This window comes from Phyllopteryx taeniolatus, chromosome 9 (assembly GCF_024500385.1).
Source record: "Phyllopteryx taeniolatus isolate TA_2022b chromosome 9, UOR_Ptae_1.2, whole genome shotgun sequence".
NCBI lineage: Eukaryota > Metazoa > Chordata > Actinopteri > Syngnathiformes > Syngnathidae > Phyllopteryx > Phyllopteryx taeniolatus.
Window position 1 is genome coordinate 22,491,412 of NC_084510.1, and position 16,077 is coordinate 22,507,488.

The window sequence follows — 16,077 nt, forward strand, 5'->3', positions numbered from 1 at the left end:
CAGAGCATCCTTGGTATGAACATGAACTGTTTTGACACGAGTCAAACGGTAAACATTAAAATCATATGACATGCTTAAAGCAGCAATATGTAGTTAATTGACCTAAAATCAACACTTTCAAAATTTTTAGGAAGGGGAATCGCATTTATTCTGTTGCTATGGTGAATCCATATTACATAGTGTTGGACCAGCCAGGACATTGCTCAGGTTGTGGTAGCACTAGTCATGGGAGCTAACATTACTGATCAGGCATGTACATCGCCATGTACAAGTGTTTTGCATGTATATGTATTATGTAGTCACTGATGGTGTAGTGGTACACTCGCCTGACTTTGGTGAGGGCAGCGTGGGTTCAGTTCCCACTCAGTGACGGTGTGAATGTGACTGCGAATGGTTGTCCGTGTCTATAAGTGCCCTGCGACTGACTGGCGACCAGTTCAGGGTGTAGTCCGCCATTCGCCCGTAGTCAGCAGCTGGGATAGGCTCCAGCGCCACCGTGACCCTAACCAGGATAAGCGGTGTAGAAAATGGATGGATGTATTATGTAGCCGGCACGGTGGGCGACTGGTTAGCATAACTGCCTCACTGTTCTGGGGACCGGGGTTCAAATCCTGGCCCCGCCTGTGTGGAGTTTGCATGTTCTCCCCGTGCCTGGGTGGGTTTTCTCCGGGTACTCCGGTTTCCTCCCACATCCCAAAAACATGCATGCTAGGTTAATTGACGACTCTAAATTACCGTAGGTGTGAATGTGAGTGCGAATGGTTGTTTGTTTCTATGTGCCCTGCGATTGGCTGGCGACCGGTTCAGGGTGTAACCCGCCTCCCGCCCGAAGATAGTTGGGATAGGCTTCAGCAGCCCGCGACCCTAGTGAGTATAAGCGGTATAAGTATAAGAAAATGGATGGATGGATGGATGGATGTATTATGTATGTTGTTGATTACGCTGATGTGCTTAATAAATATTCATATTAACAGTATATTCAAATCATTTTACGCCCAGGAGGAAATTGAAATTTAATTCCAGTTGGTCCTTTCTGCTGTTTAAAAAAAAAAAAAATCCTAATTTTTTCAATATATTAATCAATGCGAGCATCTTCATACCAAGGGGTTCTCTGTTTTGCTCAGTAAAGCCAGAGTGAACTAATTGAATACACACTCAGAGTCATATATAGCAGCCATCCAGGACGGAGTTGAAAAGCTAGGCATTTGTGGAAGGTTAACTGACAGTCCCGCTACTGGAACTGGCAGATTGGGTACTTTGGGAATTTGGAGGTTGACATTTGGTAGATTCACATTGGGTAGATTACTTGTTAAACTCCTGCAGAAGAGACAGACAAAAAGAAACAACAAGAACAAAAAGAACGTAACAGTGGTGTGGGAGCAATAGAAAGCCATGTGACACTCATTAATCAACGTAAAGATTTGAAAACAACACATGAAAACAAATGAAAAGACTTACAGCTAGACTCACATATAAAAAGAAGCAAATGACCTACTATTAAAAACAACAGTCACTTTTTCCTATACTTTAAGACTTCTATAGTATAATCAAAACACAGAATTGAAAGTATGAAAGCCACAACAAATGGTAAACAAGAGCGACGGACTGGAGGCCTTTAGTTTCTGGCAACATGTCAAAAGCACAAATTATGAAGGTTAGTGTACACAAAACAAAACAAAACAAACAAAGAAATATCAGACATCAGCCTGGCTCCAATGTGCTGCGGAGAAATGGCTAAGACACATACATTAGTCAGAGGTGACAAACTTTTCACAGTACCGTAAATAACTTTTTCCTCTTTGAGATAAAAAAAAATAAATAAATGGCAAGATTATTCAACCCACGCATGGCTTGTTCGTGAACTTCGAAGGAATCCTGGGTAAACTTTACAGATGCTCTCCCAAATCGCCATCTGTCCCCGATTTAAAAAAAAAAAAAAAATCATGCTACAGATGAGCTACAAAGACAGAGGCTCCTTACTTTACAGGTTCCCAAGACTCCCGCTCAAAGCCCTTGTGAATTGATTGTGCGATGGAGGACTCCATCAGATCCACATATCTAACCACCAGGGGAGCGTACAGATCCTGAAGGTGCTTGTGGAATTTTCCATTGCACAGATGATCTACATAAAGAAGGGAGGAAGATATTCAGTAGGAAAATTGAGCATACATTTCCAAAAGATGCCTATGGCTATTCTCATTCATGTATTCTCAGGGCATTAAATGGATCACAGCTGGACTGTTCAGGTTGTCTTAGCTGTCTTCTTGAGTTCATACTCAAAGTCTAGAGAGAACAGCTCTAGTCTGAGGGGATGGTGAGGAAACCCACGTATTTATCCGCTAAGGTACTGTAGAGGCCATTTAATAATTTCATTGTTTTGACAATCCTGATCATCTCTGATGGCACACGAGGGTGCCACAGCATCCTGGTCGGGAGTCAAAGGTCGACGACACCACGCATCGCCCACATACAATGCTGTGCTTTCATCCCTTCCAAATATGTTATGCCTCTGCCTTCAGAGGTTAAATAGTTGGGTCCTACACCAGCCCCTCAGACAGAGTTATCCTATCTAGTCTTCGAGCACGAACTGATGAGGGCTGCTCAGATGAGAATCCAAAAGACCTTCCTTCATTTTTAGTTAGTTCAGTTAGTTTATTTTTTTTGGTGTGAATTCAATACAAATCAAAATTGGAGACCAGGGACAACCACATGAGTGCAATACAAGATCTTTTTAATTACATTTTAAATTTGAGTTTATGTGAATGGAAACCTTTCTTGGCCAATAAAGTTTGAATCTAAACAAGACCAAAAAAATGCAAAATATACAATCCAAAAGTCTTACAGTCTGTCCGGAGGAAATCGTTGAGAAGCTGGAAGAGCGGGAAACTGTCCCAGCTCTCGGGCGACTGGATCTCCAGAGCGGCGTCCATGTCGATGGCGTAGAGGGCAAGGAAGTTTTCGGCATGCTCCACCATGAGGTCAGTCCACCATGCGAACGCCTGCAGAGAGAGCCACAGCAAAAGGGAAGCAGGTGAAACGGGACACGAGGAGGGAGGGCAAAGGAGCGAGGGAATCAGGCACACTGCTCGTGAAGAAGCAAACCTCCTGGATCCTGTTCGACACGTTAAGAGAATATTCTTTGAATTTCTTATTGTCAAATGAACACATCTTGGATGTCGATTGGTGCCTGTTCATTGACGCATTTGCATGTTGAAATGAGCCCTAAAAATACCACAGGATGAATATAGAGGCTGCTGTGTAGGGCAGAGTCTGCTAATGTGAGTGGCTGACAGTTTTGCGTTGATTGGGATCGAGCCCTACCGCGAAGAGGCCTCATGATGGCAGCAAAGCACTACTTTTTTTTTTTTACCCGACGTGGCTATGGCCTGACTCCTCTCATATCAACATACAGTAGTTCATTGGCACCAACACGCCACAAGATGGCACCAACGCAATACTTTTACATTAGACAGGGCTTTACGCAATAACAGGTGAGTTCTTCAACAAATAACAGAGAATATGTTACAAAAAAACAAAATAAAACAAACAAAAAAATCTATGAATAGGTGAATTTGTGAATAGAGAAGATGCTGGGAAACACTGTATTATTGTGAATGTAGTTTGCAGTGGTGTAGAAATGCCCTGCAGTACCGCATCATACTAAGAGGTGTTATTTAGTTAATTCGTGATGGGGCAAAACAATAGGAACCCCTCTCAGTAGGATATAGTGCTAGTGAGATGCTCCATGCTCGTAAAACAACATGCTTATTAATTGTGTGTGTTTTGGTTGCATTTTGATCAGCGGGATGCATGTTGGTGCGTTCCTCCACTGGTCACAGTGTCTTGCAGCTTTGGAGGTTATTCCCATGCAGATGTGCCACTTCCCTGCATGCTTTGCTGCCAAGCTAGGAAGGGATAAGCTGTGCTGCCATTCACATCAGCCACAAACAAAACCCCGCAGCCCCACTCCGTGTGAATGCCGCTAATTACATGCACGTCGTCATCCTCGGCTCCTTCACTTCAGCGTACGGCGTCTCCGATTAGCGAGGTCGGACCTTCCATTCGGGCTTCTCATATGCCTCGAAATCTGTCCAAAATATGCTGTAATGCTCTGTCGTGTTCCAATGTGGCTCACCCGCTGCATTTGGCAGTCCTACTTACCTGTCCACTTACCCACCGCCGAGGACTAACGCAAACGCTAGCAGGAGAAACAGGTGGCAAACCGAGCTCTTCTCCATCACATTCAAGGAGAAATAAGTAGAGGGGGACTGACGTTTCCAAAAGTGGGAAACACTAAAAGGTGGTAGGGCAGTTGACCCCCAGCCAACCTTTGGTTTTATGGTTCAGGAGTGAGTATTGGCCCACAAGGTCTATAACAGTATGAGTCGTTCTACAGTGAGCTTAGTCAATGCAATCAGTCCAGAGGGGACATGCACATGACTCATTCAGTGTTATTACATACCTCTTTTCCCTGCATGGTCAGGCATCAATCACAGTGAGGACAGAGCAAGATAGAAAAAGATTGGACTTTTGAGGCTTTGTGTGTGTGGTGAACTTGACAGCAGAGGGGGTGATGGAGAAAGACGAGCTTAGAGGGGATTAATGCTTGGACAAGAGTGAACATTAATTGTCGGATGGAGAAGGAACACATTTACGGTGGATCAAAGTCGGAGGTTTACATGGAGCATACTCGTTCATACTGGTTCAGCATGCTGTTGGGAGGGCAAAGAAACCTCTTCATGGCCCGAACAATGAACATGCGTTATGATCACAGTCATGTTTGTGCAAGCTCCTCTTATTCGCCTAAATTATCGAGCCCACCCGTCGCTACAGCCTCAGCTACAGAGAAGGTGCTTCTTGCCATATTGGCACGCATGCCATACAAAAGGGGCGGTGGGGGAGGGTTGGTGGGTTGGGTTTGTGCGTGACAGGGACAGAAGAAGAGAAGGGGGGGGGGGGGGTAAAAAATCAAAATACTGTACCGATTGATCTGCAGAACTTGTGACTGCCGCCTGTCAAGCATATTCAGAGAGATACAATAAATCTGCTAGATTTGCATATTGTTATGGATCACACTGGATCATCAAGCTTTTTCTTATTGCAGCTGTTGGCAGTGAAGCAACCTTCTTTTTGTGAATACTAAGAGCTTGTCATAAAATAAACAAAGGTCAAAAACCTTTTTATGACCCCTATAAAATAAAAAAAATGCACACTATATTTCATTGCCGTCATTGTGCTTGGATCAGGGATGTCCAAACTTTTCCCACTGAGGAAGACATACAGAAAAATGGAAAGAAGAGGGGTGCCAGTTCACATTGTGTTTATGAAACATGCTAAAAACAATTTAATATGCTGTCGGTCGATGTACTGTATGCTAAGCATTTATTCCGGATACAGTAATAGTTTCCTTTTGCACTTGTTGTATGGCTACTTGCTGTAGCATAATTGGACAATATTTATTACTTTTATTATGTGCCATGGACCTACACCTTAAATCCGTCTCTTTTTCTTTCTGCTTGGATTATAGTCAAAATGTCCTCTGGGTTCCCCCAGATGCTGCTCTTGTATTTATTTTTTTATCTATCTATCTATCTATCTATCTATCTATCCATCTATCCATCTATCTATGTAAACATTTTAAGACAAAATTAGTCTTGAGCTATCGGTCACAAAGTAAAAAGTTATTAATATTAATGTGATATTCAGTTCATTTTTTTATTTTGGAAAAAAGCGCAATATCACATTTTAATTGAAAAACATTTTGATCTTGCTACATTAAAATGTATCAAGTAAATAAAAATGTAAAAAAAAGTTAAAAATAAAAATTGTAATGTCTTTTGACATTCAACTTTTGTTAGTTTTACTTTTTAATTTAAGAAAAAAAAGTCTCCTATCTTTCAACATTTTAAATTTTTCTCATAACCTCTTGATGCGGGTCAGGTTATCTCCGAGTTTCAGAATATACGGGAGGCCAATAAAAACGTGCAGCGGTACGCAAATGGCCCACGGGACAGACTTTGGACACCCCTGTCTTAGCTTCTGCTGGAGTCAGTCTGCACTCTTTTAGTTTATTTTTATTGTATTTATTTTTTGTTTTTTAGCAATACATCCAGTAGATGGGAGCAGGTTTATTTATCGCTGACTGCTGCTACAGCTCAGACCCCCACTCAGGGAGATAAGCGGTGGGAGATTACAGCATGTGTGCTTGGAGGAAAAATGGCTGATCACCCACCTCAGCGTGGTGCTCTTGGTTCTGTTGAAGGACCTCAATGACTAACTCCGCCAGGCGAATGGTTTCCTCCAGCCTTTTGGCAGGTGTGACTAAGCGGCCTACATTCTCTGAGACAAAAAGACGAAGGCAAGGGGGGGGGGGGGGGTTAGCCAAGCACAGAACAGGATGCCAAGGCAAAAGGGAGCTAGTATGGAGGTTCTGTGACAATAGTGATTATTATTATTTATTTTTTTCATACTTTTTTTAGGACAAAACTTAAACTAAGCGCTTGCACTGTGATATTTATTCCAAATAACTTCCAATGTATGTAGTGCTGGAGGACAGAGAGCAACATGTGACATTGACAAGGTGTCAGGCACATGTGAAGTTGACACGGAGATGAAAGTGCAATGTCACATCAAGAAAATGTACACAGAACAGTTGCATTGAATAAGCATCTGCATTTGGAGCTGCTTCATCATTTAACTAGTCAAGACAATGGGAGGGAGGGGGGGATGGACATAACTTGACCTTGCTGATATAAGGAATCATGTAAATTGGTATATCAGAAGATCAATATTTTTTTACACCAGTAATTCCATGGAAGCATTTTCTCATTTTTTTCACTTGGTCTATATTTTGCCAACAGTTCCAAATTATGTCTGTCCTTATTCATTGCTGAACAGGCAGATGTCATGACACTCAAACAGCGGAATGATGCACATCATTTTAAATGGTAACATCTCACATGGAACTTAAATGACACAAACATACTACTTCAGTATTAGTTAATGGTAGAAAAATGTCTAATTGAGGGCCAAGATACAGTTTTATTATCATTTATATCAATCAATCAGGTACGTCTTAATGCATTTCTAGATTGGAATTTGAAATCTAAAACCAATCCCAAACATGTTAGCCACTTCAAATTGTCTTATTATTTGTTACTGTGGTTACACTGAAAATAATGCTGCCTAGGTCAACAAAAACAATTTACTGATTTGGAAAATACTTCACGGCTTCAAGACTGATGATGAAGCTACTCTGCTTTTGTCGTTGTTTTGTGGTATGTACTGCACTAGTAGTAGTAAAGTGAGATATAAAGTCATTTAAATGTGAATTGCTTATGCTAGCAGCAGTTTGAGTGTTCATTCCATAAAAAAAGATGCTTTTAACATCATGCATATAGTATATTAACAGTTTGTATAATATACTTTATGGATGATGTGCTACATATAAATTAATCATTCTGGCCATGCATGCATATATTTTGTGTATATTATACAGTGTACTGTATAAAGTATGTATTTGAGGGCATGATAACATGTATGTATGTGCAAGTTAACAGATGTATGGAATGTATTGTAGATAGTGTATGTGTGTGTTTACACTTAGCTTGGGCATGTATTTAGGTGTGTATATCATATAGACCATTATGTGTGTTTTATTTGTAAATATATGTGCATGTTTCCAGATACAGGTATGTACTGTATATGTATATGCATGTACTGTATGTGTTGACACGTGTAAATGTGTGTGTGTGTGTGTCTCTAAACCAGAAGCTAAACATGAGTTCACCTGGATCCTTCTGATCCTTTTGACCTTTCTCAACTTGAGCGCGAAAAGAGGAAGAGAAAAGATAAAGAGATGTTTAGAGCGCTTTTGAAGCTTTGTTACACACTAACAGGGGGGGGGGGGGGCATTTAAAGATGATCTTCATCACCGTCTGATGATGTGAGAGGTTCAGCTCCAGCAAGTGAAGGTCAAGGCGACATGTCACAAACACATAACCGAAACAGAGACGCTGTAACATAACGTAACCTGTGAATGAAGATGCTTGTTAACAAACAGACATCTGGCAGGATCAGACAGGACACATTGAGCGACTGGTGAAAGGTCAATTTAGAACGAACAAACGTTTAAAGCGCTTCGATTGAAAACCATTAAGACTACCCCAGTTGTCCCAAGCCTACCTGTTGGGCACAGCACATCACTGACACATGACCAGACCACATGACTGGAGGAGATATCAATGTAAGCAATGTAAAAATGCATTCAAGTCAAAGGAATGTGCATTGAAACCAAAAGAAAGAAGCTCACACACCAGGCTGCTCATTCATGTCCACCCCAAGCAGATGGTTCTAATTAAAGAATAAAATGGACCCCGGCTGATTCTGTGGTGCTGCTTGGATAATAATAATAAAAAAACAAACAAACACAAAGATAACAAGCATGGCAGAGAGAGGGGAGGCAGAGCAGGGGGTGAGGTGAGAGGAGGGCTTTGGATGAAGGTACTCACGGATGGTTAAATCCATCACTTGAGACGCCAAGCAGAAGACAGGGTGCTCAAACATTTCCCTCTTTTTCCCTACAAAAAAAGGATCGGGGCATGCAAGAGGCTGGGGTCAGAGGAGGGAATGCCGGAGGTGGGAAGCTGAAGGGAGGACGGCCGTCCGGGTGAGACTGGAAGTCAAATGTTCTCGGGATAATTGTAAAAAAGAGGTGCCTCACGAGGACAGCGGGAGGTCAGTTGACACAGCGGAGCAAGATAGTAAGGCTGTCTCCTTAATATCTTTTCAGCACGCTGAGCAGTTCTTTCCAAGGCATAAAACAGCATCAGTGTGCAGTGGCGTAGCGAGGGCTGCCAGCGGGCAGGGCAAGCCAAGTACTGTGGGCTCCGATTCTACAGGCTGTTTGTTACCATAGGCGCGGCAAAAGTACTCACACTTTGTACTCAAGAAGTACAGACACTTTCCCATCCATCCATCCATCCATCCATCTTCTACCGCTTATCCGAGGTCAGGCTGCTGAGTTTCCCAGCAGACCCTCACAATACGTTTGGGCCCGCCACGTCGGACCGGCATCTTCCCCCACCATCGGAGCCAACTCACCACCAGGTGGTGATCAGTTGACAGCTCCGCCTCTCTCTTCACCCGAGTGTCCAAGACATGCGGCCGCAAGTCCGACGACACGACCACAAAGTCGACCATTGAACTGCGACCTAGGATGTCCTGGTGTATGGACACCCTTATGTTTGAACATAGTGTTCGTTATGGACAATCCGTGATGAGCACGGAAGTCCAATAACAGAACTCCGCTCGGGTTCTGATCGTGGGTGGTGGCCGTTCCTCCCAATCACGCCCTTCCAGATCTCACTGTCATTGCCTACTTAAAAACACTGTATTTCGATGGCTCGGCATAGAAACTAATTTTGGAAATTATTAAAAATACAACTCACCATTATGCTGAATGTAGTTGTTATTGAGTGGGAGCGAGGATTGTGCATGAATCGGTGGTGAGTCGAACTGGGATATGAGTCGGCATGAAAAAGCGATAAACGAAACAGAAATTCGGAACGAATCTTAGAATTTCATATTACAGTGGATCCTCGATTTAACGACCCGAAAACAATGGACTTAACGAACATAATGGTTGTGTCCGGTTGGAAATCAAAACGCCCCGTTGCAACATACAAAGTCAATTAGTTCCAGAATTGGCCACTGTTTTTTTAATGGCACCACACTAGCGCAGTCAACAGAGACTGGTGCCAGTATTTCCAGGAATATTTGTTTACTTGAGGTGCTCGTCATGTACACGTCTCTCAAACATGCTACACTGATTTTGGTATAGTATACAGTTGTTTTTTGTTTGTTTTTTTGTTTTTGTCAAGCCCTTCACTTATGGCATCCAATCGTAAAGTAGGTGAGAAAAGGAAGTGCACTATTGTCGCAGCTCATGAAAGCGACGCCGACTCGACGCTTGCACGTTACAGCTTGTAACGTCGATGTGAGTACTATATTTGACTCTTCGACCAGTTGACTAATCGGTTCAACCCTAACTAGCTAATGTTGGCTCTACTTTTATGATATCAAAACGTGTTCTCATAGCTTTACTTATACTGTGAACTTATTTTAAAAAATTCAATTCAAGTAAAGTACAGACAGTAACTGAAAACTCTACTTAAGTACAGTCACATAGTTACTTTAGTGTTCTTCTTGTGTTAACATTACCTGAGTCTCTTCCATTAGTCCACTACTGAAAACCTGGAACCAATCCCAGCTAGCTGACTTTGGATGAGAGTCGTGGTACACTGGACTGGTCGCCAGCCAATCGAAGGGCACATATAGAAAAACATTCACATTCATTCACACTCACACTCAAGGGGAATTTAGAATCTTCAGTAAAACTAGCATGCATGTTTTTGGCATCTGGGAGGAAGCCGGAGTACTCGAAGAAAATCAATACAAGCTATGGGAAACGAGATTCGGTGAGGTGGATGCGCTAACCACTTGATCCCCCAGCCGCCCATTGGACGAAAGATTCCAATGGCAATTTAGATCATGTTTTCAGTCAGTATGTATTCTTCCACTCGTGCTTCTTCGGTATGAATCAACTGAACTGTCACGGCCGGGCTTTTCAGCCACTCTTCATGCAGTCATTAGGCGGTCTACGTCAATCACTATACCCACTGATTGGTTGTGATGTGATTGGTTGTGATGCCACTTTGCTGGTTATTTCTTGAGCTCGAAGCACCCAACTCGCCCCACTGCCACACTCTACGTCACTGTCAGTGTGGTCTTATGCCAAGCAAAGTGCCCGCAACTGAATCGAGATGACATCTCAAAGCCCATGCAAGGTGGCGGATGCTGGCTTGTCGCTGATCAATCCCAGCATCCCTTTGCTTCGAAAGCCACTTCACCACACGTCACCCGATTGGTTGTAAAGCAACTGCGTGGGAGAGGAGACGTAAGCAGAGTTGACAGGGAGGATAGCGAGAGACAGAGGTGGGGGGTAGTTAAGGGAAGCTTGACAAGAGTTCGGGAGTGTAGAGGCTACGGCAGTGTGATCCCTTTGGGAGCTGTGACTCAGAGAGGACCGCCAAGTCCACATTGTCGAGGAGTCACGACAAGGACAGATCAGAATATGGACAGATTTGGGGGCATTTTTGCGGGGGAGTTGAATGCATTTTTACTCACACACACCTCTATAAAAAGGGCAACTTGAGCTACAGAACAGCACAAAGCTAAAGCAGGCCTGAAACAAAGGAGAGAGTTATTGCACTGAGAGACAGAGAGTGAGAGACACATCATCTGGGATAAAAGGATACACCAAGGAAAGAGGACGTAAAGACAAGTGGAGTCTCTTGCTGTCTTTTCTTGTTCACATTAACCAGTGGCAAGCAGGCTTTGTGTTCATTGCAGTTTGTTTAGTATAGAAGGACTGCATATAAACAAAAACCTTTACATTTTGGTGCAGAAATGGATACAAGTACATATTCTGCAGCCCCAAATCAGGTTCCACGCATGCAATTTTAATTGATTAAACAGATACAAAAGACATGAATCACACAATAATTTTTTAGATAAATTTTCAAAACATTTTTAAAATATTGAGTTGATCCAACAATTATACTTTAATGTGGGGTTAAGCTTTCATGTTTATCAACGAAAAACACAACTGTTGAGTTAATTTGTCTTTAGTTAAAAAATACAGACAAAAAAAATACATCAATGTTCATTAGAACTTCAAATTTATGTTTACTTAAAATATACAATTTAATTCAGATTAAATTGCAAATTTACAATTGTGTGGGCTCAATTAAACATAAAAGCAATCAGAGGTGTTGGATCAACTTAGTGCAAGTGTGGAACCTCATATAACACACATACATAAAAAAAAATAGTCAATGTTTATGGGTTCAAATTTTTCAGTGAACAATGCATCAAACTTGGTGATAGAATTCAGCCATGTACCATATAGGAATTGGATAACTATGAAAGTGAAAATGATGGTGCTGATCCAGACGAGGACTGTCCAGCCATTTGAATTCAACGTGTCAACAAAAACAACTAATTCAGTTAATGTGCCATTCTGGATACATTTATTGTCATATTCCCTTCAGTTCCTTTGATTACCTTCAATTTTAGCATAGTCTTTAATCCGTTGGTAGTTGAGGTTAGCAGCCTGCTCCAAACATCTGCGGATAACTCCTTTAACTTCTTCTGGAGGGACAGGTGTCACAATGTCCTTCATCAGGACCTGAGGGTCACAGTTCAAGAAAAGCATGTGACCTGCTGCTGTCTATTCAGCAGGTATAAGGTCCATATACACACTCACCGGACATTTTATGGCGTGCACTTACATAATCTAATGCAGGGCTTGGCAAAGTATGGCCCAAGGGCCACATACGGCCTGCTCCGTTCTTTAATGCGGCCCACTGAACATTATTTACAAGAGTCTCATAGTATTAGTTGCATCAATTTATAATTTTTCCTAAAATTGGTTAATTAAAAAGTATGCATTTATTATTATTTTTAATTATTGTAGCTCTTTAAATATTTGGTTAATAGGCCATTGGAAATTTGAAAAGAATTATACATTTTGCATTTGCATAAATATTTTGATGAATAGTTTGTTAATTCATATTACTTACATTAATGATAAATAATGAGGATGAATTATTTCATTATTAAAATATAAAATTTGACATCAACACAACAGAACATTACAATACAATAGCCTACTAGGACTAGGTGCTCATCAAAAAGCAAGACAGTTTTAATTCCTACAAAGAATAAAACTAAGTGTTATCGTAAGCCACTTTAACATTATGCACAGTTTAAACAATAATACTGTGCTTAGCTACAGGACAATTAAACAAGTCTTCTGCAATTAAAATGTATTACACATAAAATGTAAATAAATTGTATGCTTAAAGATTAAATGCAAATGTATTCATCTTAAAAGTTAAATACAACTGAATGCACTTCAGCAGTGATTCTTTCACATACAACGTACCACTGGAGGGGTCCCGCGTACCAATAGCGGTACACGTACTGACTGAGAATCACTGACTAACGGGATTAATACAGCATGATTTTGCTGGCCGTCTGATTCAGATTGTGCAAGTGTATCTAATGTTGTAGCCGGTAAGTAGAACACATAATTATGTATTTCAAATATGGACAAACCCTCTCCAGCAAAGATAAAGTGGCCTTCAGTGCACCTTCTGGACGGCCAAAGGGGAAACAATATCTACATGGGGGGAATGAGAAGAGATGGTTTCACGATATTGATTTTAAAGTGGAGTCAAGTCGAATGTGTGCGTATTAGTGTGCGCGTCACCTGAAATTTACAATCTGGTTTTCCAATATCACACGCAACCGCTCTTTGATGTCTTCAAATCGCTCCTTCTCGTCCACTTTAACGGTGCTCAGCCCGTCTGGCCTGTGAGGATAAAAAAACATGAAGAAGGGCAAAAGAGCAACACATGCACATACGCACGCAAGCACACAAACGAAGCTGTATAAATAAGATCACAGCTCTCAGCTCTTCACCCGCCCAACTGAGAGTTCACTTCAGGTTAGAGTGACATGAAGTTAATGACAGTAGTCCTACTTGAGAATGATTTTTGGCTACTCCATCCCCCTCTTATGACAATGTCTCACCTGTTGTGCTCTTGAGAGACTTTGGAATCCTTTCTCTTTCTAAACTTGAATATGAGGTGCGCTCGTTTAGAGCCAGTGTCAGGATTTGGCATTTGGGCGCTCTTTGGGCTCATTAGGGCCTCGTAGCCCATCGGCCCCCAGTAACTGCGGCCCTCTCTGACTTTAATGGACACATGGTAGGATGAATAATATGGACAGTAAGAAACTACGGCAACAGAGGACAGAAAGAAAAGAACACAAAGAAAAACAAGGAAACACGTGGAGATATGCAAATGGTTAACAACACAAAGTTAAAGCAAATACAGCGACGGTATTTATGGAACTGTAATGTGTTTTTTGTAGGCTATTATTAGGACTGTGGGGGAAAAGAGAGGCTTTATTTACTGACTACCAACATGTCGGAGCAAGAAAAAGGTGGTGAATTATGTGAGCACATATTGGAGTACTTCTGTACATAGTACTCTTGTTGTGACCACGATATATTTTTTCAATTACTATTATCCATATACAGTATTTGCATAACAGTATACCGTTATAATCATTCCACTTCCCCTTATTCTATTGAAAATATAATTGAAGCATTCTTCACTGATCACATGGTTGGACTGTTTCATAGTGATGGGTGCTTAAGAAATTATATGGTTCATTGCCCAGATGGGTGGGTGGGAAGGGAATTGAGGATTAGGCTGACTGCTTTATATACTGTACAAACAATGAATATCACTATAGTCACATACGATGTGTGTGTGTGTATATGTATATATATATATATATATATATATATATATATATATATACACACTGAGGAAAGTGTAATTATTTTTTATCGGAAATGTTAATTATTATTTAGGTTAAAGGGTGGGCGACGGGGGTGGAGAGGATTAGGGAGGTGGGTTTTAAGAGAAAGAAGCTAAGTTTAGGATTTGGGCTACAAAATCACACCACAAATGTCTCAAAATAACCCACAAAAAATACAATCCAGTCCTGTCAATAGAGCCAATGCATAAATCAAAATAGAAGGACAACATTAAAATCAAACAACAAAAACAGAATAACAACAAAAATAATAATAGATGGGTAAAGACATAACATAACTGATGATTTTGATTGCCCCCTATTCTAGCAGCACAATATGTTCACAACTAATTTCATTTAGCAAGCTATGTGCCTGTAAAGCAGTGGAACAGTGAAAAACGGGTTTGTGCACACCTGTTCCCGTGCACGTGGGAGGCACAAAACGCAAAGCTGTAGTGCAGAAGAGTGGGGTCGATAATGGCGCCACCCTTCGCCCTCTCCAGCAGATCGCGCAAGTAACACAGATGCCTGTGGCAACCTCGGACGCCGTTCCTGGCACAGTATTCGTCCAAGACGAACACCTGGCCCGGGCTGAACCATCCCTGTGTGAAACAAACGGCAGTCAGTAACCCGCAACACGATCCCCCGGAAGACAACGCGGCGAGGAGCTCACCAAACAGCAGAAGGTGTCGTTGAGCCTGTGGTCCAAAGTGAGCCGCTGCACCATCTCAAAAAGCGAGGCGTGGTCAAAGCTACAGGGGTTAGCCGAGATAAACTCATCCATGCCGTGTTTCTGAGCTCTGTCAGCATCTATCCAGCCAACAGCACAGAAGGAAGCACACGGTTCAGAGGAGAGGATGTCAGTAAGGTGCACGCTGAGTCTTGGTTGTAACACAGAAACATCAGGGAATATCTTTTTTTGTTGTTGTTGGTGGTGAAGGGGAGGGGTTTCTTCTAAGGGCAAATTATAAACATTAACAGCTTACATTGTCAACTTGCATTGTGTCAGACAGCGTAAAGAGATCTGACGTATCGGTGGGAGAGCTGAAGCTATGCTTCCATTGTACGTGCATGCACGTGTATGCAGCATCACAGTCCCTGATGGTTTGCAGGGTCTCCTTAATTTGTTTTCTTCCTATCAATGTCATTGATAGATTCTGCCATTCCCAATAGTTGTTCACCACCCAGTCGTGTGCTTTACAAATATATGGCAAAGGTGTATCTGGATGCCGCAGAACAGGCAGCGCGGTTTTAGTTTTGCTATCAATCTCCTCAGTGTTAAAGTCTAAGAGGAGATTGTTAATATCAGATTGTTTGAGAAAATTTGCAACGAACATGGTTGATGACAGAGTACTAAATCTTTCAATGATATCCTGCTAAAGTACATTCCTTGTGCTCTACTGTCTGTGAGAGATCACACCACAACATTTGGCGCGCTTGCACAATCTAATAAGTTCAAATACCGTATGCAAATATTTGAAAAATGAATCATTCTTAGCTTTGACTGCCACTGACACGGAGGTATTCAACATAATTAGGTGGTTGTGGTTAGCAGTCACGTTGAACCGCTCTGTGTTTCTAAACATTTTCATCACCTCTTTTATCTGCCAACATATTCGAAAT

General features: G+C 41.7%; 1 protein-coding gene across 18 annotated transcripts in view; it reads right to left on the reverse strand.

The window, feature by feature from the left end:
• Window positions 1-16,077, reverse strand: part of cadpsb (Ca2+-dependent activator protein for secretion b) — an 81,121-nt gene that overhangs the window by 15,341 nt on the left and 49,703 nt on the right. For 2 of the 18 annotated variants that reach the window (XM_061784466.1, XM_061784464.1), the window contains exons 12-23: window positions 15,128-15,264; window positions 14,869-15,056; window positions 13,660-13,815; window positions 13,337-13,438; window positions 13,183-13,246; window positions 12,127-12,250; window positions 7,790-7,822; window positions 6,233-6,339; window positions 4,983-5,012; window positions 2,843-2,999; window positions 1,981-2,122; window positions 1,156-1,317 (exon numbers count right to left, since the gene is read on the reverse strand). In XM_061784466.1, coding sequence (XP_061640450.1) covers window positions 1,156-1,317; window positions 1,981-2,122; window positions 2,843-2,999; window positions 4,983-5,012; window positions 6,233-6,339; window positions 7,790-7,822; window positions 12,127-12,250; window positions 13,183-13,246; window positions 13,337-13,438; window positions 13,660-13,815; window positions 14,869-15,056; window positions 15,128-15,264 — 1,402 coding nt within the window. Of the gene's footprint in view, window positions 1-1,155; window positions 1,318-1,980; window positions 2,123-2,842; window positions 3,000-4,982; window positions 5,013-6,232; window positions 6,340-7,789; window positions 7,823-8,510; window positions 8,580-12,126; window positions 12,251-13,182; window positions 13,247-13,336; window positions 13,439-13,659; window positions 13,816-14,868; window positions 15,057-15,127; window positions 15,265-16,077 lie in introns of all 18 variants that reach the window. The other 16 variants (XM_061784473.1, XM_061784472.1, XM_061784469.1 and 13 more) reach the window with 12 other exon arrangements.